General features: G+C 45.9%; 1 protein-coding gene across 4 annotated transcripts in view; it reads right to left on the reverse strand.

Annotated features, from left to right (window-relative positions):
- Positions 1-357: 357 nt before the first annotated feature.
- Positions 358-26821, reverse strand: part of LOC119435994 (neuroguidin) — a 93571-nt gene continuing 67107 nt past the window's right edge. For all 4 annotated transcript variants that reach the window (XM_049673247.1, XM_049673242.1, XM_049673248.1 and 1 more), the window contains exons 10-13: positions 11057-11146; positions 7223-7255; positions 2563-2590; positions 358-427 (exon numbers count right to left, since the gene is read on the reverse strand). In XM_049673247.1, the coding sequence (XP_049529204.1) occupies positions 405-427; positions 2563-2590; positions 7223-7255; positions 11057-11146 (174 nt within the window). In that variant the 3' untranslated portion in view covers positions 358-404. The remainder of the gene's footprint in view (positions 428-2562; positions 2591-7222; positions 7256-11056; positions 11147-26821) is intronic.

Raw genomic sequence — 26821 nt, forward strand, 5'->3', positions numbered from 1 at the left:
ATAATGGTGGTAGGCTCATGGTGCCCATGAAGCACATGATGAAAACTGGTTACTCCTACTCTGATCACACAGGTGATTGTCAGCTTGACGGTAAACATTTACTAGTACTGGTTTTTCTTAGAACAGTTAAAGCAAACGCTATTTCATTTAAGCAGTCTTGAATAGCAAAGGAACCCAAAACTGCAGAGGTCAACTAATTTGCTTTCTGGTAGAAAAAATACTCACATTTTCTGGCAGTGATATGCATGCACTTCTGAAACTACCAACAGCACTAGAGTAAACTGCATGCAGCAACATTTTTTGCTATCACTATTTCATAGCCTTTATTTCTTCTGTGAATGAAAAATATGAAATCGGTACTGCCCATGAAAGAATGATTTAATGTTCTGTACGTGTTCATGGCCTCAGCGTCTTCCTTTCCGAAATCCTGTAAGAAAATGTTTGTTAATTGTAACAACCCAGTAATACGTGTTAAAGTGAAATGCACTTTTAAAGTGTGTTAAATACATAACCAATCAAGATTAATTTGATCTGTAAAGAATGAATCCATGTTTACTAAACCAGGAATTTGTTTACTCCATTGTTTACTAAACCAACTGGAGCAGGTTTTCAAAACAGGAAAATTTGAAATTGCAGCACAATATATCATGAAAAGAAAGTAATTTTTAAGCAACAAATTTCAATTATGGAGACAATCAAAGTGCCCCTCAAAAGTCCTTTTCAGACCCAGTCTGAAATTTTGATTATATAATAGGGGTTATAAATGACAACCTAAAGAGTATGGTACCACAAGATATTTTTTAGATTTGAGTAGTAGGCGAGAAAAAAGCAAGGAAATCTACTTTTCCCGTACAGAGGCTATCTCCATTTGTCTCTGCAAGTGCAGAGACAAATGGAGACCTTCTCAGAGATCTTCTCAGAGACCTTCTCAGATATCGGAGCCAAGAGCCCACCTCTTTTTTCACAGCCCCCATCCCTGTGACCCCCACCTCTGTTTATTATTTGTCTCTTTCCTTCCCATGTAGAGTGCAACATTTCCAGAGCCCTTTGCATTTCACAGGAATCAACATGTTGTTCCCACTGCTGCTACTTGTACGCGGTGGAATGAGACATGGAAGTGTCACTGCGTGTGACATCATCTCACTTGCCACCAGAGTAGGTCCATCAAGGAAACAACATGCAGGATTTTGTTTTAATTTTCAGCTGCTATCACAACGTACATTGGTGTAAAATTTTGCAAACGTTATGGTCACCAGATGATCTATGCACAGCAATTGTTCGTATGCAATGCCCAAACCTACTAAGCGTCTCTTAATAAACTATAGAATCTCAGTATTGTAGTACAATTTTTACAGTGGACTTTATGATTAACCTCTTGCAAAATTGAAAAAAAAAAATGCCTGCCAGTCAATCTAAAACTTATTTCAATACAATATGCTTTAGCTTCAATAAATGCACATTGTCCCACAAACCAGGCTGATACAAATGCTCAGATTTACTAGGGCGAGGAAACGAATACGAAACCTAGGGGGTGATGTTGATGCAAGAAACAGCTGCCTTCCGCTTTCTAGAGCATACGAGATGCTTATAGCATAAAGCAAACTCAGCCCTTGGTTGAGGCAAGACAAAGCTAGTAGTATTCAACTAAAGTGGTAACATAATTGAAACACCGGAGTTCCAAATGGCTTCGAGCCAAGCTTAGACAAATACAATTGGTTCGCTGCGCTAAGATATTCCTTGTATGACATGAAACACACTATAAAATTCTGTATATGCACTTGAAACACATGCACGAGTCTGTGCACAGAATTTTCGACGCTGTAAGCAAAGCCAACACACACAAATGAAACAGTTCCAATTAAATTATTACTTCGAGCTCCCACATAAAAATAATCTTTAAAAAAACCTAGCCATTTCCTAACACCAGGTGTTAGAGTGAACAACGATAGTTTGGCAAATCGCCCCACCACTGGCCTTGCAGAATATAGTGCACCTTCTGTTGTATGCATGTTGTTGTCTCACAGGATAAGTATAAATGTAGACTATTAATAGGTCATCAAGAAAACATGATCATAGGTTCAAGGGCTTGCTAATGAAGTGCAGCATAAAATCATACATTTTTGCACGTAACTGCAGCCAAATACAGACAAGGTGGACCCCAGCATCTCCTGAGATCATGAAACTAACGAAATCCTTCAATTTGCAGTTAGGTTAGCTTGCACATATTTTTACATTAACTTTAGCAGAAAGAAAACAATTTCCGCACATACAAAAAGAAATGGCACAAGTACTGACAAATGCTTATTACACTTGTCAGTTAGCACTCATCCAGTTTCTTTATGCGTGGCAGTTGTTCATTTCACACCTAAGATAATGGAAAAATAAAATTAAAGTTAGTCCCGTAACTGCCATTTTGTAAGAAAACTAATGCATGGGGGCAATTAGAGACAATTTTGTGTTTTTTGACGCAACTCAGCACAGCAATTATAAATGTAGGCCTTGGGTGCAATTGGTGCAGCTGCCGCGCTGCTGCAAAGAACTTTGGCATTTTTTTTAACATACCTTTCTTGCCCCATTTTTTCTTATATACCTGCAAGAGAAAGAGAAAAGAGCAATAGGCAAGGTACTGCTATTAGTGCCAGCACAGACTAGAGGAACTACGTGTTGAGGGGGAGTGGGAAGAATAAACATTGCACTCTATTTATCTCTCTTAACATAAGATCCTTTTTTTCAGAAATTCTTCAGAAATACAGCCAAAGCTCAACTTAACAAAATGTGATTTTACAAACTTTTCGATTTAACAAAGTGGTTTTGATTCTCCAGCATGTTCATAGTCAAAAACCTTGAAGCAACAGAGTGAACTCAACAACTCACCTGAAGTTTTAGGGGGAAATATGGGTAAGAAATTGGTACAATGAGTTCAGTAGATCCTCGTTGACATTATTCAGTTTAGCATGATTTCCCGGCACCAACAATGGTGATAAAAAAATAACCCAATATAGCTATGCTTCTTTCTTACCAATTGATACGTTCCTGGAAAAGACGATCTCTTGGCAACCAATGTTCAGTTTGTCGCCAAACTGTGATCGTATGATATGTTTTCAGAACACTAATTCCCAAGTAAACAAGAAAAGATGCAAGGCGAGCCAAATCAAGAACAGTAGTGGCGAGCCGCAGCTATAAGGTTGAGGGTCACAGCAGCTTCCCCGCAATGCTTGCCTACCCATGTCACGTGAAAATGCCAGCGCACACTCAGTTTCCTGATCCAATACCAATAAATCGCCTCGTAGGTCGTCGCATGCCCCATTCACAACTATCGCCGCCAACCCTATCGTGATAAGCATCTTCATTTATATCACCGCAGGTGTGGAGCAGTGCCGTTGCCAAATGCGCTGCCATTCCCTGCCACGTCTTTCTGAGTAGGACCAGTTCGAGTATGCATCGTTTGCAGAAATTAAAGCAGCCCACACTCACCGTGCCGCGCATTGGCTGAACAAGCTACAGTGGAATCTCTATGATACGAATCTCACGGGGTCACGAAAAAAATTCGTATTAGCCGAAATTCGTATCATCGAAACACAATTAAAACTAGCTAAATTAGAGAGTCGAGAGGTGAACTCACTCAGGCACACGTACGTAAAAAGCATTTACAGTATAGACCACTTATAACGTAACCGTTTATAGTGCAGAACTGGCTACAACGTGGCCTTTTCCGACTCCCGTTTACCTTCCCATAGAACTCCATGTAGTATACGCATGCCGCTACAGTGCAGCCGCGTGAGGCGAAATTGCGGTTTCCGCGGGAAAATCGCGCCGACAAGGGCGGTAGCGAGCACGATGTGCGCCCACCGATGGGAGAGGAGATCAAAGAGGGCGATGCGGAGGAGGAGCATAAGACGTAGAGCACGAGTCCAAGGGCGATTAAGTCGTCACCGTGCGCCGTATGTGCGAGCGAAAGCACAGCGGAGAGCAAACGCGACTTCCGTTGCGCGAAAGGCCGTGGGACCATGGAAGGGAGAGAGGGAGGGGGGGGCGACGCTGAGCTGCGGCGCCAAATGCTTGCAACCGAGCGCAAGGGTAACTGGCGACGCAATCTCCCCACGCGAAAGGAGCAAAGCGCGAAAGTAGCGCGGGAGGGAGGGAGGGGGGGGGGGGGGGGCGGCTCCTACTCTGCCAACAAATGCGTTCTTGTACTTTGCGCCTGTGCCGGCTGTCGGTGTTGTCGCGCGCACCGTATCTTGAAAGCGATCTCCACACGGCTTTGACCTTTGTATGCGCTGTGCTTACGGCGCTCAGTTTCCTTTGAAGCGATAGACCGCACGAACCTTCGCTTGCTGCGGCGGCCGCGCGTGGGGAAGTGCGGCTGCCGCAGCGAGCGAAGAGACAAGAAGAAAAGCACAAAGCAACAAAAGCGCCACCGCTTCAAACTCCTTGCGCTCAGTCGCGGCTTCCACGCTGTCCGGCGCCGCGTCCGCACCTCCGCACCAAAAGAGAAAGGGAAAACGCGCGTGACTGCGCGCTGTTCTCTTTCGTGGCCGTCGGTGGGGCGGCGTTTATTCGTATCAACCGACGCGGGTCGAAAATCGATTCGTAACAACCGTTCTCTAGCACGTTGCAAAGTAATGGGGCTCGGCCGGGACCGCAGAAAAATTCGTATCATCCGGAAATTCGTATTACCATGATTGTATCATCGAGATTCCACTGTATGTGCCACCCTCATGCACTGCTTGCACAGCCAGGAATTGCGCGGGCACGATAACAGCTCCCTCATGCAACATTTGCGTTTGTCTGTTCCACAGCTACAACGATGGCATGGAGGAAGCGCAAGTCTTGGTCCCTCAAGGAGAACTTTAACCTACTCGCAGTTGTCGACCACGACCAGAAAAGAAAGCACATAGACATCGTCAGTGAGCTTGGACTGCTGGCATCGAATGTCAACATGTGCTGCCCGTTTGGCTCAACCTTGGCTCAGCCCACTTGACGTGTTGGTGGCCATGCGATCATTTGCAGGTGCGATGCCAACAAACAGAAGATATGCCTTGAAGCACACCGTCTTTCTGCGCGGGAAATGTTGGAGGTGACACAAACAAGAGCGGTGCATGAACAAGGCCAAGCGCATACGCAGCCGACGTGCAGTGTATTGGAGATCATGTGCCGACGGGCGAGCTGAGAAAGCTGGCAGCATCAATGAGCACCCAGTGTTGGATGTCAGTGATCTGCTTAGTTTTGGAGACACCTGGCCACAGAACGCCTATAATACGCAGCATAGTTGAAATTTCGAAGCCAGGCACAGCAAAGAATGCTCAATTTGGGACAAGCACATGCGCTTACAGCTCTTGGCGCTTCTTATCATGCCAGAGTTGAGACTGCAAGAGCTCAGTCATAATGAGTAAACTCTGTTCATGTGTCTTCAGGCATGTTACACCAACGCTTTATTTAGCAGGCGGATATTCACTGCAATTTACACTGCTCATAAAACTACGAGCCTTACTTGATTTAACAGTCAAATACTTTGCTATCTTAATCAATGCTTCGCCTTTCAGGTGAAACTGACATTTTTAATGATTTCGGCTCGTACGTTTTCCTGTATAATACGTTTGCCCTCACGCTTTTTTTTTTCCCAAAATGTAACGAGGTTCTACTGTATACGCTGAGTTGAGGTGATGGACACCATTAACCTGTCAATACGGTTGGCTGGTTCCCATGAAGGAACACAACATGATCAACAGGCCCGCAGTCTACAATAAGTGTGACCCAAGTGTGTGTGCAGGCAAGAATAACCTCTTTTGTTTTAGAATAAAATAATGTTAATCGCATGAGTATTTTAAGCGTTTTTCATTTAACAAAGTAGCTCTCGTCTCAACGATTTAATTTTAAGTCGATGTTTAACCATATATATATATATTTTTTAAGTGTTGCCCTTATTCCAAGCGTTTCAAGGCCCTATAAAAATACAGCAGAACCCCGCTGTTACGTTCCCGGGTGCTGCATTTTCCCGACTGTTATGTCGTTTTTGGCCGGTCCCGGCACAGCTCCCGTAGAACCCAATGCATTGGTAACCCCGCTGTTGCGTTGCAACTGTGGGACCGTTCCTGCATCATAAGTTGTGGATGGCCACCCCGCGCAGGCCCAATCGGCCATTTTGACTTTTCATGTCGCTTGGCTTGGTGGCTTGACGATGGCACTGACGATGCCGGGGGCGGCACCTATGGCGTATTTTCGGTTTCCCCTAGCAAAAGCATGGCCTTTGAGATCCGTACTTGCTATCTAAAGATGGTGTCTATGACGCGTTATGGCCCCAAAATTAGTTTTGGCGCATAGATGTTCCGTATAAAGTCCAAGGGCGATAACGCCGTCGCCACGCGCCGTATGCTGTATGTACAAGTGAAAGCGTGCAAGGGGAGCCGACGACCGCGACTTAATTTCGCGCGCGCAAGAAAAAAAAGCAGGGAGGGAGCGCGCCTTGTTCTGTTGCGCTCGAGGCACTGGCCAGGAAGCGAGGGAGGAGGGAGGGATAGCGAGCGGCGTTGTACTCTAGCATTAATTGCGTACTGCACGGCGGCGCGCGGGCCGTATCTTGAAAGCGATCTGTGTTGAGGGCAGAGTCTAGGCAGTGTAGGTGCGTCGGTGGCTCGTAGCTTTGTAAGTGTTGTGTTCTCGGCGCCCAGTTTGCGTTGAAGCGATAGACAACAGCACAAAGGTCACTTCGCTCGCTGCTGCAGCGGCGCTTCCTCACACCAGCGTTTGACCACGCGTGTCCGCGCTCATCGAGTGTGATGTGTTCATGTTTGCCTGTGGGCGCTGACACCATGCTTGTTAATATAGTTAATAAACGAATGTTTACAAGTTTATACTGATGATAAAACTACTATCCTTACATTGTATAGCTGTCTACTTATTTGCTATCGCAATAGATGCTTCGGCTTTCCGGCGAAACGACTTTTTTTTCACACGTAAGAATTAAAATAATATTGTGTGCAGTTCAACACTACGCTCATTTCTAAATTTTTCCTATTTCTCCGCTCTTGCGTTTCCCGGCTCTTGCGTTTTTTCTTACGGTCCCGTGAAAAACGTATCAGCGGGGTTCTACAGTATAATCAATAAACATTTCAAATTCTGAATATCTACACGTCGCTATTAGAAAGCAATTTATATAAATTTTTTAGGTCACTAACCATGCTTTTTTCATCCAAATGAAGGGAAACTCAAAAAGGAAAGTTACCTTCTTGGTCTTCTTCTTTGGTGGTTGCAGGTCCTGTAAGTGAATAATACCACTTCACATATTTGGAACTCGTAACAACGCCCAATAGAAATGGTGGCTCATGAATACCTTCACATATTGGACAAATAAAGAAGTCTAATATAGTATTAGCCAATAGTGTCAGTTTCAATGCTACCATATAGGTTTCACAAGTGAACCGTGCCACAATACTTCTTGCACATTCTTAGAATCTAACATTGAAGGCTAGCTTTTTATTGATTGCACAAAACATTTCAGAAAACACCTGCCAAGTTAATTCTGGTGGGCGACTAACACTCAATTTGTTTGGAAGCCAAGGAAAAATAATAACATTAACACCTAGTAAATAGCAAGCAAATTCAAGTTCAGTCTTTGCCGCTGTGACTGATAATACTCTTACTTCAAGATGAACACACGTGATGGTGCATAGTACATTCAAACCTTGATTTATTAAAATTTCCTATACAACAATTATGAAGAGGCTGGGTCTTGCACCCAAAAAATTTTGATATCTTTATTCTTCAATTTATGGCACTGAAAACCTGTACATACAGTCGATTCTGGATATATCGAACTCAAAGGGGATCGAATGGTTCATTATATCGATAACCTGAAATATAAATATCTATTTGAGACCGTTTCCTGAGGCTGTGAAAAGTGGGAATTTACCGATTTGTTTCCCCAAGGCTTCACCAAACACACAAAAGTTTACGAATTTGTAGCACATCAATGTCAGAAGTCACTAGCTCTGCAGACTGGCCTTTGATATACTGATTGCAACACTAACCCTAAAAGCTAGCATCTCTATGCAGCAAGACTATGATGTGCCTCGACGCATGTTAAAGTGCTTGTTACGCATTTTTATTGAAAATAATGTACAAATGAATGCAGGGCAGAAGCAAACGAGCCTGTAAGTATATGCGCCATGAAACCATCAGAGCACTTGTACTGCGAATTGCGTGTGAATGTGCCCGGCCGCATGTCCATTATGATACGTCATTTAAACAGCTAATCGTCATTCCTCGACAGTGAATCCATCAGGCCAGTGATGTTAGATTAGAAAGTAGCTTTCAACTTGCAGAACATCCGAATTCATTCTCACTCATGCATAGCTCTGCAAACACGAATGAAACATATTCACTGCAGACTGTTCACCCGCAAATAGCACAGCGATGGGTCTTGTGCACTGGCGGTTTTGTTAAATCTGAACTGTAAAGTAAAAATATGTTCTAATGGGGGTCGGGGTCGTATTTGCTTTTGATGCTCGCGGAACCCTAAAATGCCGCTTGTGAAACCCATAGCATACAAGAAGACAAACCTAGCACTGCAGACATATCCAGTTTGGCATGCCATAGCCAGAGTCAGTGAGAAGATTAAATGTCATCCCCGCTTGTTTGTGGAATGTTTATCGGACCAGGAGGTCTTTCATGTTTTTAAAGCAGCGTAGCGATCTTCTCTTGCTGATAACCAATGGCTGCAGTTTGCACGAGCTATCCATATTTTAAGTGAGCACAACTGAAAAACACAAATTGCTCATTTTTCCTCCATGGCATGTGCTGGCCTTGAAATCCAAAGCCTTGTTTGACAGCCGTTGCCAAAACAGGGCCGTTTTGTTAGCATTGGATATTTCAGTTGGTGCAAGAAATGATTGCATCCCTGTTAAGATAAGAATAGTGCATCACAGCCTTCAATATATTGAATGTGGTAGTGAACGCGAGTTCAATACACGCGTAGTACAGTGAAATACACTTTTCGGGCATGTCCAATAATTCAGATGCCTTTAAGTTGCAGGATAACTGAAATTTCAGACGCTGAAAGACATTGCCATCCGATTTTCCAGACATTATGCCACGACCACAGGTCTGAAAACCAACATTAATCTAAGCCACCACCACTGCCATTTTGATCTCACAACCTCGAACCAGCGCTCTCGTCCGCTGATCCGGTAGCAGCCGTAGCCACCTTGGCAATGCTAAGCTAGCTGCTTCATCGTTCACTGCCAAGCTTCCTGCTGTTCAGTGTTGTGCTTTTCAGTGAAAGGATTCGCCGCTGTCAGCAATAGCGTCAGCTCCACCTTCATCCTCCTCGCAATGACTTTGAAGCGCGGAAAGCACGGCAAGGGTCAAGCATCGAATAATCCCGGTTCCCAAAAGCCAGCTTTGCTGCAATGCAGCATTGTTAAGCAGTCAAGCATAGACAGTGTACTGCGGTGAAGCATACCAAGAGTGGAAAGGGGCCACTGTCATGGGACACAGTATGTATTCCTTAATTAAACAAGCGAGTACCCACTGTCTCTTTTCACAGTATGAGCACAAATACGCCTAACAAGTGCACTGGCAGGCTTTTAGAGGTATTTAAAACGTGCCTGTGGTGATTTGAGCCCTTGAAGACAGTAAAAGGCATGAATTCATATTTTCCAGATTTCCGCAGGACTTATTGTTCTTGCGCTCCCTAAGGAGTCTGAAAAATCGGAAATTGACCGTACAGCGCTACACTTTTGTATGGGATTTTGAAGGGGATGTTACGAGTGTTTGGTATAGTCAATATTTCTATATGTCCAGGTTTGATATATTCAGGACTGACTGTACATGAAATGTTATGTGCTTATTTGAATATGAGGCTCATTTATGTTTCTCATTTAGCTCTAATTTTACGAGTTTCTAATTAATTGTCAGGAAAAATTTGCAATAAAGTTCACTTCCTCAGATTTCACTGAATAGGGCATCAATGGCTTTATGATTAAAGAAATCCAAAGAGCAACCTTATTGCTCTGCCTGCCCTAGTACAAGAGTGGCAAGGCTTCGAAGCTGACATGTTTTTCTGGTTGTTCAGCGATGCACTTAAGTGATGCAAACGTGGTGAAGCACACCAATATCAACCTAATCTTATTTTACATAAAATAAACAGACCTAATAAATCTGGAGGCAGTGGAAAAACAAGGCACCGTTAAACACATCAGTGCAAGTTATCATGTAAACAATTAACTAACTGTTCTACACGACTTGCTCAGTTTTTGGCACCGGTCGCAGAGGAGCGTACGTACAATTAATTGGAACAGAGGTTGCATGACTGGCCAGGTATTTCTTACTGATTCAGCTTCCCACTTAGTTTAACTGTCCATTATACACCAACCACTCATAGTTGTTCACCCCAAAGCCTCCTATAACCATAGTTATCCAGCATCATTTGACCTTCATGAATGATAAAAAAGAAACTTTGAATATCAAATCACGAGTTGAACAGAACTTGAGTAACAGGGACCATACAGAATGCAAGTTTGAAATCTTTGATATAGTCAAATCTCATTATACAAAGTCGCATCGTACACAAAATTATCTTCGTTACATCCAATATTCATAATAAGCATATTCTCATTACATGCTTGATTTCAGTGGGAAAATTAAGAACCACATTGTTATATCCATCTCTGTTGGTTATATCAAGGTTTGACTGTAGTTGCACAACCTACTCATACTATCTAGGTTCAGTACAATAAATTTCATAACTGATAAACAAAATTTACTTGCAAAGACGTTCCTTTTTTTTGGGCAAACTTTTAAAGTATCAAATGCATGCTTGGAAGGATACACACTAAACCCTACAGTTTTCCACAGAGATAGCAAAAGTTACCATTTGATATGGAACACGCATTCTCAATGCCAAGATATACATTATAATATATACACACAAAGCGATGTGATTACTGATTCTAACTTAATTTCATGTTAACTGGGCCTAAATTGTAGTTAGACACTGCCACAGTAGTGTAGATACCACTGCACCATGACAACAAGGCAACTTTATACAAAACCTTACATCTGCATCGTTGGCATCCAAAGCCGAGAAATCCCCAAAGCGGGTGAGGTCTCTCAGGCTCGACATGGTTCCCAACTGCTTTCCAAGGTTCTGCAAGAAGATTAACAAGGTGCTGCAGGGCAATGCTACACATACAAAAAAGTACAAATATCCAACTGAACATTTTCAAAATCTTGCAATCCTCTAAACAGATTATGACATTTTTACTGAAAAAGTTTTGACAATTTGGCAGTCACCCTCATCTAGGCCAAGTGATGCATTGCGGGGACAGCACAAATTCATGTAGAAACCTTACTCATGCTCTTTGGCACTTTCAGTTGCCACCAATAAAACACTGTAGCTTCTGTCTGCAGCCAAAGTGCTCTGCCACTAGATTTAGGGAAGATGGGCAGTGTTGCCATCTTGACGGATATTCCACCAAATCTAGAAAATTTTAGCTTTCTTCTGCTGCAAAATCCCCTTTTAGCAAATAGACGTTTTAGCAGATAGTGAATTAGATTTGTGGATAACAAAGATTTCACTAGAATATGAGTGCAGTTAGTGAATATTTATTAGATTTGAATTATCCTGAGCAGAATATAAAAACTGAAAGCCGAGCGAGGTGTTGTGGATTTAAAGTTGAACTCGGATATATCGAACCCACATATAATGAATTACTGTGTATAAACGAACAGCGGTAAAACCACCTTGAAAGTTTTTGTATGGAATTTTTATTTTATATATCGAATTACCTATATATAGAACTTTTTTGTCATCCCCTCCAGATTCAATATATCCGGGTTCGACTGTATTTTTAACAGCAGCACGACAGAAAGACAAAGGACAAAAATGAAGTGAACACACAGAACCCTGACACTCAAGTGCATTTATTTGAAGAAATAAACAAGAATTAAAAAATAATACACATGCGTAGACTGCACATTTTAAAAAATTCATGAGCCATTCCAATCTGTGAAGGTGGATGACCAACGAAGCTGTTAAGCGCACGACACAGAGGTAACATAGAATTTTGAACAAAGGTATGAACATATTTATTGTCCTGATCGGTGGTCATCGTGACGATAAGTAGTATGCATACACATTCACATATCACTTCTGTTATTAAATATGTCCGTCACGTAAGACGGACACACCCCCTTAAGCAATGGCATATACCCCCGTAAACACGGCCTCCCCATTGCGACGACAAAAGAGAAGTGAAATTCTACGCTGGAATGATGAGCAGCAACGGAGCCAGCTGTGGAAGAATATGACGACGAATGCGGGAGCAGTGGCACGAGCGCCTCTGCCAACCCTCTCCCCTTGGTCGATATGCGTTTGCTTTTGTTGTTGGTTCTTTCACTTTCACTGTTTAGGGGAGAGTTTTTCTGCACGGACCCCATAAAATACCGGATCCTAGCCATAGACAACTTCGCTGTAAAAACCACCTCCTGGGCTCACTCAAGCTACTTGTGTAATGCAAGCATTCCTGCAGTCTCCTTCCCCTCTCTTTCCGTACATGCACAAGTCAGCATTTAGAATACAAGAAAGTGAGTCCCCCCCCCCCCCCATCAGTAAGAACAAAGAAAAGTATGAAAGCCAGGCGTCTATGACACTGAGCGATCAGAAGATAGAATTCTTCTGAAGCAATCATAAATCAAAAGGTGGTGACGTTCACAGCACGCAGTAACGCTCACATTGGTTCTCCCTCTTAGCTCTCCATACACAGGCCACATGCCGTATCTTGGAGGTTGTCAAAAAGTGGGCTAAATCAAAGCGCGTGCCACGCATCACCCAACTCGGTGAAAGAGCACGACGGCCCCGCGGCAGCTTCGACAGAGGGAGAGAGCGCATATGCCACAGACAGTCGACGCGATCAAAGGCGACTAGAAGCTTCGACAAGATACGTGAAGGTTACGGTAACGACATAGAGGAGAGAGAGCGCATGCGCCAAAATACCCTTTCAGACCCAGACACGAGAGCAAGAGAGAGGGGGTACGACAGCCCGAGCGTGTGCCAAGGAATGAGTCACCACCCTTCCTCGAAGTCTTCGGAGCCGTGGCCGAAAACGCGAGAAATGTCTAGAAGATTCCCAGGCTTTGTTCAGGCTATGAGAGCACGACTCCGTCAGAAGGTTTGAGAAGCGCTGGCGAAGGCAATAAAAGCGCCGTGCAGGAATCATATGGGGATCGGACTGCGCCGGTGAAGAGATGTGACGTGAAGACTGACCGTCTGCGGAAGAAGAGGAGTCCCCGGCAAGCTAGTCGACGAGTTCCTCAAGCGACTGCATTTCCACAAGATTTGCCTTGAGTTACACCGAGATCATCCAACTCAAGACCAGCACGGGTGAATGCAAGTGGACACTTTGTGTTCCTATTCTGTATTGCACGTGTTGAACTCTTAGTGCTTGTCATTAATTATTTTCCAGTGTTTTGTTACCACCCATCTGAATTGTACTGTGATGTGTCTAGCCAAAGTGTGCACGTGTGTATGTAACTGCCTTGTTTGAAGCATATATTTTGTTATGTTTTGACAACTCTGGGCTCTGACTCGGTCTTTGGACCACAACCGGCGTTTGCTGGCGCACCAGAGGGCCCCTTATTAATTGTCCTTGGTTTTGTGGGGTTATTTACAGAAGTTGATAAGTCAGATTTGGAATTTGGCCCGGCGTTGGCGCCTCGTTCACGGGGTGTGTGACAGAAGTAATCAGTGGCAAGTGCAAAGTTTGAGCCGAGACGGTTGGTGCTTTGATGCATATTGTGCTCCCGCACGTCTACCGTTGACAGTCACGTAATCTCCAGTTTCCGAGACACAGTGCTAAGCGTTCACTCGCGTTGTGACAGCGAGTTCGCGGTCATCGATAAAACTTCGAACCTAACTTCGTGTCGTAGTCTCTTTCCTATCGCCATCAAGGCTCAGTCTTTCTTGGCAAAACTGTTTTTTTTTTTGTTGTTGTTAATGCTCAGGACGAATATTAATCTTTTTTACACTTGTTTTTCATTTGGGGGTGTCATCTGATGACAGCTGCGGGCACTAAACACAGTCAGCCATGATTACAGTAGCCATGGAGTCCAAGATTTACAGTGCCGCACAACACAATGCAAGCAAGTTTCTGATGCCGTGAGCCACGTCGATGCATTGCTCTCGGCGTGACTTGCACCGCATGCACTGGCGCTAATAAGCATGAGATTGTCACGGGGATTCACGAGTACACGGGAGAGACGGAATTGTATATTGCAATACAGTAAAACCTGATGATGGTCGCCGGATGATGAAAATTCTTCGAATTAGGCGGATTTTCGAATTAACCGAAATGAATAAAAAAAAAAAAGAAAACAAGCAAGAACTTGCCGCAAAAAGAAATCGCCTTTATTCTCTACGTCCGAGAAAGATTACTCGAAGTAATCACTGATGCAGGATAACTTGGCGCGGTAGTTCGCTGCCCCAAGTGCAGTGCTCTCCAGCTGCCTCACAACACGTAGCATATAAATAGCACCCGCACTGCACCCAACAAAGTTGCGGACGATGTTCACGGAATCGATAACTGCCGCTAGAGCGGGCGTGCGGGTGCTTGACTCCAAAAATTTGTACTGGCTGGATATTCCGGACTTCAAAAATGCACCGTCAGAGTTCCCATTGAGTTCATGCATGTTCGCACTCAATCTTTCGGATGAATTGAGACCCCAAAGTTCTATTTTCCAGACTAAATCGCTCGTTCCGAGCCACGCTACTATAGTAACGCTACCCAATCTTGGAGAATGCCATGTTGGATTTTGCACAGCCTTGGATTCCAGTGGCTCGCTCTAGCTTCCAAGATCAGGAGGCGCGCGCCATCAATAAAAAGCTCACGCCATCCTACAGTCTCGGAGGCCATGCCCGCTCTTCCTTGGCTGACAAAACGCTCCAGAGTACTGCACTTTTTTCTTTTTTCTTTCAAGTATATGTGGTCAGCACTATCGTCATAGGACGCTTTTTTTTATTGCGATAGCAATTATATGGACACTTCAAGCGGATTTCTGCCGTCGCTGTCGCGAGGTTCCGTATAAAGTCCAAGGGCGATAAAATCGGCGCCGCGTGCCGTGTGTACGAGTGAAAGCACGCGGGGGACGCGCGCTTTCACGGAGAGCGAACGCACGGCTAGAGTGTACTATAATACGGTCTAGAACACTCTATCTAGCACGGCGGTGCGCAAATGCAACTTCCTCCGTCGCGCCAAAGGCCGTGGGGGTATGGGAGGGAGGGGGGGGGGGGCGGCGCTGAGCTGCGGCACCAAATGTGTATCTTGCAACCGGGCGCAAGGGGAACTGGCGACGCAATCTCCCACGCAAAGCGGGAAAGCAGCGCAGGAGGGAGGGAAGGCGGGGGGTGGACTTCTACTTTGCTAACGACTGCATACTTAGCGCCGGTGCGGGTTGTCGCGCGCACCGTATCTTGAAAGCGATCTCCAGACGGCTCTGACCTTTGTATGCGCTGTGCTTTCGCTGCTCAGTTTCCGTTGAAGCGATAGACCTCGCCAACCTACGCTTGCTGCGGCGGCAGCGCTCGTTCGCGCCAGCGTTTTGACAGTGGTTGTTTGCAGTCATCGAGTGTGATCTATTCCTGTTTGCTTGTGCGCGCTGACACCACGCTTATTAATTCAGTTAGGTCTTTTTTTTCTCTAATGTTTCGGTTGCTATTTTGAACGTGGCGTGTACACGGAGCAGGTGTCTCGGAGACCCATGTCTCGGTGTTCGGCGCTATCTCCTGTGCCTTTGCAAAAGCTAAAAAGCGGTGTGAAGCTCGTTTCTTCGATCTCCATGGCGAACTCCGTTGGCGGAGATCGCCAACGCGGTGACGTTCGTGTCGACTGTACACGGAGACGTCACTGCTGCGCAAATCCAAGCAAGTCAATCCCCTCCAAGCGTAGTATGAGGCAGGGTATTATTAGATTTTTTTTTAAGCCTCACTAAGGGGCCTAAGATTTTTTTTTTTTCAGCCAAACGAGTGTTTTGGACTATTCAATCCCCTCGAGCTCGGACACAGCCTCCTATATACTTTCTATGCTTGCTCCATCACTGCACTTCCCATTCTTTCGCGCCGTCACGACTAGTTCGAAAGTGAGCCGCCAGGTGACGCCTGCAGCCCTGGGTAGTGCAGACGACGGAGCAGCGCTGTCGTCTCGCTGCTAGCTTAGTCAGCATCGCAAAATGTGTGAAATTAATTGACGTAAATGCAGAAACATATTATTATAATCATCTCAGACTACTTGTGCCATCTCTTAGAGAACATTAACTTCGCATTCGAATGTCAGAATAAAGTGGTATCTACGCTATGAATAAAAATACACGAAAATATTGCATCTAGCTTTTTTATTATTGTTAATTTTTATTACAGTTTCCCCTATACAAGAAACCAAAGGGTCCCGGACAAAAGGTGCTTCCTTGCACCTGACTGGGTCCGGGGCCCTATACAAACTGTACACGGAGGAAACAGCGATGTACAAATCAAGAACATATTTCAATATCTACTCACATAGAAAAAGAAGAAATAAATGCGCATAGAATGCAGCAAACAAACGGTAAACAGAATTCAAAACACTGACGGTATCCACGTCTTATCTTGCGACACACAGGCACAATTGTACATGAGCAACAAGTAATATAACGCCAAAAAAATTGAACTGTCAGAAAAAAGCGAAAAAAAAGAGGAAACGGTATGTTTAAAACAACACTCAATAAGTTTAAGAAGCGTTTGAATTGCTTCGGTTAAAGCACTCTTAAAAGCAGCTACTGACGAGTGCCGTTCTATTATTGTGATAAGACCCTTATTCTCGTTCAAAAGTTTAGGTATTTGATATTTTAGACGTAGTTCACCGTAGTTTGTTTGCAATTTTGGTAATCTGTATTTTATTGTTCCAAGATCTAAACTCTGATTCATTACCATGAACGAAAATTCACAACTTTGGCGGTCTTTTGTTACTTCTGTATGCATGTAGGTCACAAGCTTGCGTTTGTAAAGCTGGTCTACCCTTAATATCTCATCGCCTCGTGCGCGCACCGCATCATATTCATGATTAACGCCCCCCCCCCCCCCCCAAGACGGATATTTATTCACAATAATCTTAAATTTTCAGTACCCCCGAGTTCCACAGGCGAATTCACAATACTTATAGCTGCACATGACAGCACTGTTTCTGGTCCCTTAGTTCAGCGGCTTTGTCGCTGCATTGCTAAACACGAAGTCGCGGGTGCGATTCCCGGCCACGAAGCCGCATTTTGATGTGGGCGTTTTTGCTACCTAGATTTAGGTGCATGTTACAGAACCACAGGTGGTCAATGTTAATCGGAAGTACCACACTACGGTGTGCTTCATAATCACATCGTGGTTCTGGCACGTAAAACCCGAGAATTTAAGTAACATCACTTTTTACTAAAACTAGAGGAAGGTCCATCCTGGTGTATCAAGTCTTCGTCGGCTCCAACAAAAAGGCTGGTTGATGTCCGTTTCTTGCGAGGCCGTGCAGCAGCGATGTCAACAGCGACCGCCCGTTTCCTCACAGCCACATCGCCACGAGATTTCTCCGGCTTCGGTTGCATGTACTCAGGGTAGTCGTCAAAAACGCTGGGAGTTGCTCCCCTCTTGAGCATCCTAGTTTTACATCCTTCTTTGTAGTCCGTTGGTAGAAAATGACGGCTACACACAACCGAGTAACGTGATATGTCGTATTAGGCGTCCAGTCTTTTCTAGCGATGGCTTTCAAGCAAGCTGCTCTCGCTTCACTGTTGCTAGGAATCTCGTGAAACGAAATGCCAGGTATAACTTATGTTTACCATCCGAATTGCACTTTAGAACACAACAGTAGGCCATGGCTAGAGTGTACTAGGTCACTCTAGCCATGGCATCAGGAGAGCAAATAAAAATCTCCAGTCGCAGGAGCGCAACACACGTTTTGACGTACAAGGCATAGCCTCCTTGATAAACTCGAGTCTATCAAGGAGGCTATGTACAAGCATTTGGCAAATTCCATGCACACTACCCAGGGCTGGTGGCGCCACCTCGTGGGGAACGGCGTCAACCGGCTAGCAAGAGCGGACGGTGGCTTAGCCACCTTCGAGCAGGCACAGAAAGTATATAGGAGGCTATGGCTCGGAAAATCGGTTGGCGACTGTACCTAATCTAACAACCGCACATTGCTGCCAGCCGGAAACTTCAAATTATCTGAATAGAGCCGCACAGCCCACTCAAGTTATCCGGTAGAATTTGCATCGAAAATGACGGGACCAGCTCAAATTTTTTTCGAATTAACCGAGTTCGAATTATCGAGGTTTTACTGTATTTACAGGCTGCTGCTACCACATAATGGCTGACAGCATTTCACACGGCATGTCCCGTCTTTCTCTTCGCATAGCAAAGCGGTCCTTTAACGGCATGCTTATATGCAATGCCTCGTGATGATGCGTTCAACCTATTACTGTGCCGTAACGATGCATCGTCGGTGCCGTACTACTGTGCCAAATTGTGCGATCGTCGACGCAATTATTGAAGAATGCCGCCGTTTTGAGCAGGCCAAAACTCAGTGTATTGCGAGGTCATTCGCTCGGCTACCGAACACTGCCCCGACGTCATCATGCAAAGACGGAGAAGCCTCTCGGCTGCAGTCGTCGCCTGCCGTCAGAACTTACACGAATCATCCGTCGGGAAATCGAAGCAATTTCTCCTGCTCTCCTCAACAATGGCCACGGCGATTTTCACGTGCCAACTGTTTCCCTGGTCCAGTCCATTGTGCGAGAGCAACTCGGCAACTTGGGTTTCGCCGTCTGCACCGTTGCTCAATCTCAGACGTTGCTCAATCTGGGACCTTCGCCCTAGGTCGCCACCTCGCCCAAGATCGCCACCCCAGGAACAACGGTTCTATCCGTGCTCTCGTAATCCGTCTGACTGGCGGACGGCAGATGATCGGCCGATTTGTTTTCACTATCGCCGTATCGGTCACGCCGCGTGCCAGTGCAACAATTATTGGGTGTAGCCGTTCACTCGGGAAGACACTGCTACCCCGCACCTCCACCAAATTATCACGGGGATTCACGAGTACTCGGGAGAGACGGAATTGTATATTACAATATTTACAGGCTCCTGCTACCACAGAATGGCTGACAGCATTTCACGCAGCATGTCCCGTCTTCTTTCTCTTCGCGTAGCAAAGCGGTCCTTTAACGGCATGCTCATACGCAATGCCTCGTAACATTATGTTTTTCGCTGCAAGTACAACTTCGTTATATTAAAGTTTGACTGTCTGCGTGTGCGTGTAATACAGAGTGTTTCACGTAACTTGAGCCAAACCAACATAGCGTTGTTTGCCGTCGCTTGGAGATACTCAAGATTATTTTTTGCATTCCCAGTGGTGCAACAGTCAAAATAGGATTTGGAGCAATTTTTCGAGCAGGAAAATCTTGCTTTTGGAGCAGGTTAAGGGAAAAAAAAAACTGTTTTGGAGCACTAAATTCCGAATTTGAAGCAGTTTCACAAAGAACACTTACTCATAAAAGGCCATAAAATTTACCCTGCACAATAAACGCACCTCCGAACTTTGCATTGGATTTCTGGGGGAAAAAAAGTGTGTTCATTACGCGAGTATATACGGTAATTCACATTAGCAGTGTAGGTGAGGGCAGGGGCGCGATCGGAGACCGTTGTTCGGAGCGCACATTCAGTTTCGCCATGCACGGCTGACCTACGCCACACCCGGTGAAATTGAACGGGCGCACCTTGATGATGATGATATATTGTTACGCCGTGAAGCGTTTATTTAAATCTGCAGGGCAGATAAATCAGAACGGTTGGCGTGCTGCAAGCCGGTACAAAAGCAACCAGCCGAACGTCATCTTCCTTCTCCACCCACAGTCCCCGTGGGTATTCGCGCTGTTTCTGCCCTCTGTTAATGAGAGCTCGTGACATTTCCCCGTTGGCAGACGAAGCCCGCCGGGCAAGTCAGTCAGTCGTTCGTGAATTGCAAGGCTTCAGGCGGGCAACGTGAGTGACTTCGGTTTTGGCCGAGTGTCGTCCAGTGCTCGTGAGACGTGCAATGCGATAGTTGACCTCGCTGAGGCGTTCAAGTATAACGTAGGGCCCAACATAGTGGCCCAAGAACTTCTTGCACAAGCCACGCTTCCGTAAAGGCGTCCAGAGCCACACAAGGTACGTGAGTGACTTCGGTTTTGGCCGAGTGTCGTCCAGTGCTCGTGAGGCGTGCAATGCGATAGTTGACCTCGCTGAGGCGTTCAAGTATAACGTAGGGCCCAACATAGTGGCCCAAGAACTTCTTGCACAAGCCACGCTTCCGTAAAGGCGTCCAGAGCCACACAAGGTCGCCAGGATCGAAATATACATGTAGGCGGCGACCGTCGTAGCGCATCTTTGACCAGTCCTGCGAGGCCAAGGTGCGTAGCCGAGCAATGCGTCGCGCTTCTTCTGCTCGACAGAGGACCTTGGTAATAGAGTCATTGTCATGAGCAAAGTAGGGAAACATGGTGTGGAGCGTGTAACGAGGCTGACGAGCATAAAGGAGAAAGAACGGTGAGTAACCGGTGGTCTCGTGTCTCGCGGTGTTGAAGGCATAGGTGACGAAAGGTAGGATGCTGTCCCAGTTCTTATGTGCGGAATCGACATACATCGACAGCATGTTGGCAAGTGTTCGGTTGGTACGTTGACCAGACCATTTGTTTGTGGATGGTATGGCGTCGAGTGGCGGAAGCTAGATGAGCACAGACGATGGGTCTCTTCGACGTCAGCAGTAAATTGTCTCCCACGATCGCCGATTATAATGCGAGGAGGCCCATGTTGGAGAATAACGGAATATAACAAGAAAATAGAAACTTCTGTTGCTGTTGCCGATGTCAGCGCTGCCGTCTCACAATAACGGGTGAGGTGGTCTACACACACAATAACCCAACGATTGCCATTGGAGGATCGTGGGAAGGGGCCCAGGAGATCTATGCCGACTTGTTCAAAAGGGGCACTGGAAGGTGGAACTGGCTGAAGTCGACCATGCGGTGTGTTTGTAGGTCGTTTTTAACGCTGGCATTCGGTGCAACTGGCGACGTACCGCTTGGTATCGTGACGCATCTTGGGCCAGTAAAAACGTTCTTGAGCACGGTAGAGTGTTCGTGTGGATCCCAGATGACCTGAAGTGGGATCGTCGTGCATGGCACATAGCACTTGAACACGGAGACTCTTGGGCACAACTAAAAGATAGTGCGCGCCAGTGGTCGAGTAGCTTTTCTTGTACAGGACGCCGTCACGTAGGCGAAAACGGCTATCTTCTAAAGGCTCGTGTGCGGCTGTGAAGAGTGGCTGCAAGCTCTTGTCCTTCTGTTGTTCGGATATGAAGGTACCCATATCAGGAAATTCCGGAGATACAAAAGCGATGTATTGGTCGAAGTTGTCAGCGTCGCATTCAGGCGTCGGCAGTGGCATCCGAGAGAGACAGTCAGCATCAGCATGTCGTCGACCGCTCTTGTAGGAAACAACAAAATCGTACTCCTGTAGGCGGAGAGCCCAACGCGTAAGTCGACCAGAATGATCCTGCAGATTCACAAGCCAGCACAGTGAATGATGATCCGTGACCACTGTGAAGGGGCACCCGTAGAGGTATGAACGAAACCGCTGCACAGCGAAGATGACCGCCAAGCACTCTTGCTCGGTAACTGTATAATTGCACTCGGAGCGAATCAAGGAGCGGCTAGCGTACGAGATCACGTGCTCGCTTTCACCGATGCGCTGAACAAGCACAGCGCCGATGCCAACACCACTCGCATTGGTGTGAACCTCTGTTGGTGCTGAGGGATCGAAATGGCAAAGAATAGGCTGTGACGTCAGGAGGAACTTTAATTGATGAAACGATGAGTCGCACTCTGTGGTCCACTCAAAAGGAACGCCTTTCTGGAGAAGGCGCGTGAGAGGATGGGCCACGTCAGCAAATCTGGGAATGAATCGGCGAAAGTAGGAGCATAGGCCTAAAAAACTTCGGAATTGCTTGACACTGTGAGGTTCCCTAAATGCCTCTACACCAGCCTTTTGTGGATCTGGTCGGATGCCTTCTTTATCGACCTGATGTCCCAGCACAATAGCTTGTCGTCCCCCAAAATGACACTTCTTAGAATTGAGGACCAGGCCAGCCTTCTCCAAACAGTTCAGCACCAACTCCAGACGCTTGTTATGCTCACTAAATGTTCGGCCGAAGATCACAACGTCGTCCAGGTAGCACACGCAAACTTCCCATTTCAAGCCACGCAGTATAGTGTCCATGAACCATTCGAACGTTGCAGGCGCGTTGCACAGCCCGAAAGGCATGGCGCAAGGGCCAGCTATGGCCAAAGAGCGCCAAGGCGTAGTGTACTGAGTGAGCAATGGTGTGAATGATAGTGGGTAGGTGTAGGGTGGCTGTAAAGGGGCCTAAAATCCTGCGCACTAAAGGTGCGGAAAAGACAAAATTGATAAGATCATGACAATGATGTGATAGGGGCGCAATGAATATAATGATGTAACATAACATAGTATAAAAAGTTATAGGCGATACAAGGCACTACTGCCTCACAGAGAGCCTTAGAAGCGAGGGCTTGGAGGAGTCAATTACCGGGTCATCATGTAAAAACATCGCTGGGTGAAGGGGTATATTCTCTCTATAGGCTTGAACAAAGTGCTTTTTTCTTTCAGGTTCTGCTAGTGGACACTGTACTAGGATGTGAAGTACAGTAAGTGCCTCCCCACATCTAGTACAGGTCGGGGGTTCGCCTCCAGACAACAGGTAATTGTGCGTGGCGTAAGTGTGTCCTATTCTGAGCCTACAGAATAGGACATCATTTCTTCTAGATTTTGTGGTTGATGGCCAATTCCCTAAGCAAGGCTTAATTAAATGAAGTTTGTTATGGGTCTGGGACTCCCACAAACGTTGCCAGTGGACTCGAAGTCTCTTGCGTAGATATGGCTTCATATCGGGAACAGGGACGTGCATAGATGTGTTTCCAGCTTTTGCGTCGATGGATGTGGCAATCTGGTCTGCCAGTACATTTCCCTCGATGTCTCGGTGTCCTGGCACCCAGCAAACCACAACATGCTGCCCAGACGCATAAATATTACATATTAATGAATAAAGCAATAGTATTACTGGATTTTTGTGCCTTTTAAGAGATTTTAAAGTTTTTACTACACTCAGCAAGTCTGTGTAGATGATTGCTTTTGGTATTTTCGATTCTTTGATGTGTTTAAGAGCCGACAGTATTGCATAAGCCTCTGCTGTGAAAACACTCGTTTGGGGGTGCAGGGCGTCGGCATCTGAAAATGATAGGCCAACAACTGTATAAGAGACGCCAGCATGAGACATGCATTGGTGTAAAATTCCGGACAGGAGTATTTATGCTGCAGTTCGAGGAAGTGCATTCGAATGTGTGCGTCCGGGGCGTGCTTCGTAACATGTAAAAAGGCCAAATCACAGTCTACAATCTGCCACTGCGAAGGTGTGACCTGTATAGTGGGTGTCATAAGACGATGTTCAAAAAGTGGGTCATCCATTTCCTCAGCCAGACTTCTCACACGCAACGAGAAGGGCTCGCTTACTGCAGGGCGGTTATGAAAGAGGTGGGAGCTGGACAAATCATTTACGGTGGAATATGAGGGATGTTCAATGTTTGCGTTCACTCTAAGGAAATACATTAAAGCTGTGCAGGTCCTCTGCAAGTGGAGGGACCACTCATTGGATTCCACGTAAAGGCTTTCTACAGGGCTTGTCCTAAAGGCACCTGTAGACAAGCGAATACCTAGATGGTGGATGGGGTCCAGCATCTTCAACGCGGTTGGGGTGGCTGACTGATAAATTAGGGCCCCGTAGTCTAGGCGTGTTCGTATGAGGCTTTTATACAAATTTAACAGACACTTTTAAAATATTCATTGTTTTCATGCACTTGTTTTTTAGATGTCTTAGGTGTGGTATGAATGTTAGCTTTGTGTCAAGAATTATGCCTAAGAATTTATGTTCCATTTTTACAGATAGACGCTGTCCTTGAAGGTCAATGTTGGGGTCGGGGTACAGTCCTCTCTTTCTAGAAAAAAGGACGCAGGTGCTCTTTTGTGGATTTAGGCAGAACCCATTCTCGTCTGCCCATTTAGCCACCTTGTTCAGACAAAGTTGAACCTGCCGCTCACAGATTGCAAGGTTGCATGATTTAAATCCAATCTGTACATCATCGACGTACGTTGAATAAAACGTGTTGCGTGGGATGCATAGACACAAGGAATTCATTTTTATAATGAAGAGAGTGCAAATGAGCACCCCACCCTGTGGCACTTCAGTTTCCTGCACAAAAGGTCATGATAAAGCATTGCCAACTCGAACACGGAATGTGCGATTCACCAGATAATTTTCAATGACATTTAACATATTACCACGTACACCAAAGTGGGAGAGGTCTCTCAGTATTCCAAACCACCATGTGATGTCGTAGGCTTTTTCCATGTCTAGGAATACAGATAAAAAGAATTGTTTGTGAACAAAAGCTTCACGTATCTGTGCCTCAATACGTATCAAATGGTTAATGGTAGATCGACCCTCGCGAAAACTGCACTGGTATGGGTCAAGCAGCTTGTTTGATTCTAGGAAATGTATCAGACGGCAGTTTATCATTTTCTCGAAAGCTTTGCAGAGGCAGCTTGTTAGAGCTATGGGCCGGTAACTCGGTACGGACAATGGATCCTTGCCCTGCTTCAGGATAGGGATCACTATGGCCTCTTTCCAGGCACAGGGGATCTCGCCGGAGGTCCAGATAGAGTTATAGAGACAGAGAAGGGTTTTCTTCGTTTCAGAGGGCAGGTTCTTCAACATTTCGTATAGTATGCGGTCAGAGCCTGGGGCAGATTGGTTGCAACACGTGAGTGATGCATGCAGCTCTGCTAGGGAGAAAGGTAGGTTATATGGCTCGTTCCCGGTGCTCTTTCGGTCTAGTTTTTGTTTTTCTATTGCTGCTTTGTATTTTGTAAATGCTGGAGAATAGTGCGATGAACTGGACAGATGTTCGAAATGTGCACCCAGATGGTTCGCTTGGTCCTCCAGGCTGTCTCCCTGCGTGTGTACCAGGGGAGGCGGATGTGTTTGTCGTCCTCTTACTCTATTGACCCTGTTCCAAACCTTGGCCTCATCCGTGTACGAGTTGATACTTGATAAAAATGTTTGCCAGCTATCTCTCCTGGCTTGTCTGCATGTTCTCCTACCTTGGGACTTGATTTTCTTGAAATTGACAAGGTTTTCAGCAGTAGGATAATCGCGAAGCTGCCTCCATGCTTTGTTCTGCTGCCTACGTGCGTTCCGGCATTGTTCATTCCACCACGGAACACGGCGTTTGCTAGAAAGTCCACTTGTTTGGGGAATACACTTAGAAGCTGCATCAATTATGAAATTAGTAAACTACTCGATGGCACCGTCAATTCCGAGTGATGAAATGTCAGCCCACGAGAGCTTACTGGTAAGTGTTTGGAATTTATCCCAGTCCGCTGCATTGACCTTCCACCGGGGGCCTGTGGTGGAGATTCGTATTGTCTTGGTGCTCTCAGCAGTACTGGGAAATGGTCGCTCCCGTAAGGGTTTTTTATAACTTCCCATTCAAGTTCAGGTAATATGGATGGAGAAGCTATGCTGAGGTCTATAGAGGAAAAGGTTTTGTTTGCAAGACAATAATATGTAGGTTCTTTTTTGTTAAGCAGACATGCACCGGATGAGAAAAGAAAATCTTGAATTAGACGGCCTCGCGCATCGATGCGAGCGTCGCCCCACAGACTGCTGTGTGCATTGAGATCCCCAAGAACAAGATAGGGCTCTGGCGATTCGTCTATCAAGGACTGAAATTCGTGTTTGTGTAAGCGGTAATGTGGGGGTATGTATAGCGAGCAAATGGTGATCAGTTTGTTAAGGAGAACAAGTCGAACTGCCACTGCTTCAAGGGGCGTTTGCAGCTGCAAACGTTGACATGCTATGCTTTTGTGAATCACAATGGCAACACTGCCTGATGATGCAAGACCATCATCGCGATCTTTACGAAACGTAACATACTGTCGAAGAAAGTTTGTATGTGTCGATTTTAAATGAGTTTCCTGTACAGACAGCACTTTTGGACTGTGTTCGTGGAGAAGTTCTTGCACATCATCGAGGTTCCTAAGAAGGCCTCTGATGTTCCATTGTATAATTTGTGTGGCCATACTGAAAGTAAATGGGTGCTGTGTGTACTAAAAAAAAAAGGAAGTGTTGTATTAGATTACAGAGCCCTTTCCAGGCCCTGTAACACGGGATTTGTCTTTTCTGAGTGTAGTGTCCATTGCCTCTTGTGAGGCGCCGGACACGCGCTCTTGCGAGCGAGAAGTTTCACGAGAAAGTCTCGCCGCAAAGGACGAGACATTTGCGCCCACCAGCCCGGATGTCGATGGGGCTGCCTTTGGACCTGAGCTGCGCCGGCTGTTGCCAGCTCCAGCAGGGGCCGGTGAGGGTGAGGCAGCCTTGACTGCACCAACTGTGGGAGCTGCTGGCGAGCCTGCGGGTTCGCTACGCGAAGCGCAGGCTGCCACCGAGGACTGTTGTGGTGCCGGCAACAGTAGGTTAACCGGGCCTGTTCGCTGTTTGGGTGGAGTAGACTTAGCTCCTTCCACCCTGGTGGCAGGAGCCACAAGCGACAGCTCACTGCGCGCGGGCTGAGCAGGTGGCAGTAGCCGCTGCGACGCTGCCCCTTGATGCGCCGCATCAGCATAAGTGGTAGTGTGGAATGGTGAGCA

Source organism: Dermacentor silvarum, chromosome 1, assembly GCF_013339745.2.
Source record: "Dermacentor silvarum isolate Dsil-2018 chromosome 1, BIME_Dsil_1.4, whole genome shotgun sequence".
NCBI lineage: Eukaryota > Metazoa > Arthropoda > Arachnida > Ixodida > Ixodidae > Dermacentor > Dermacentor silvarum.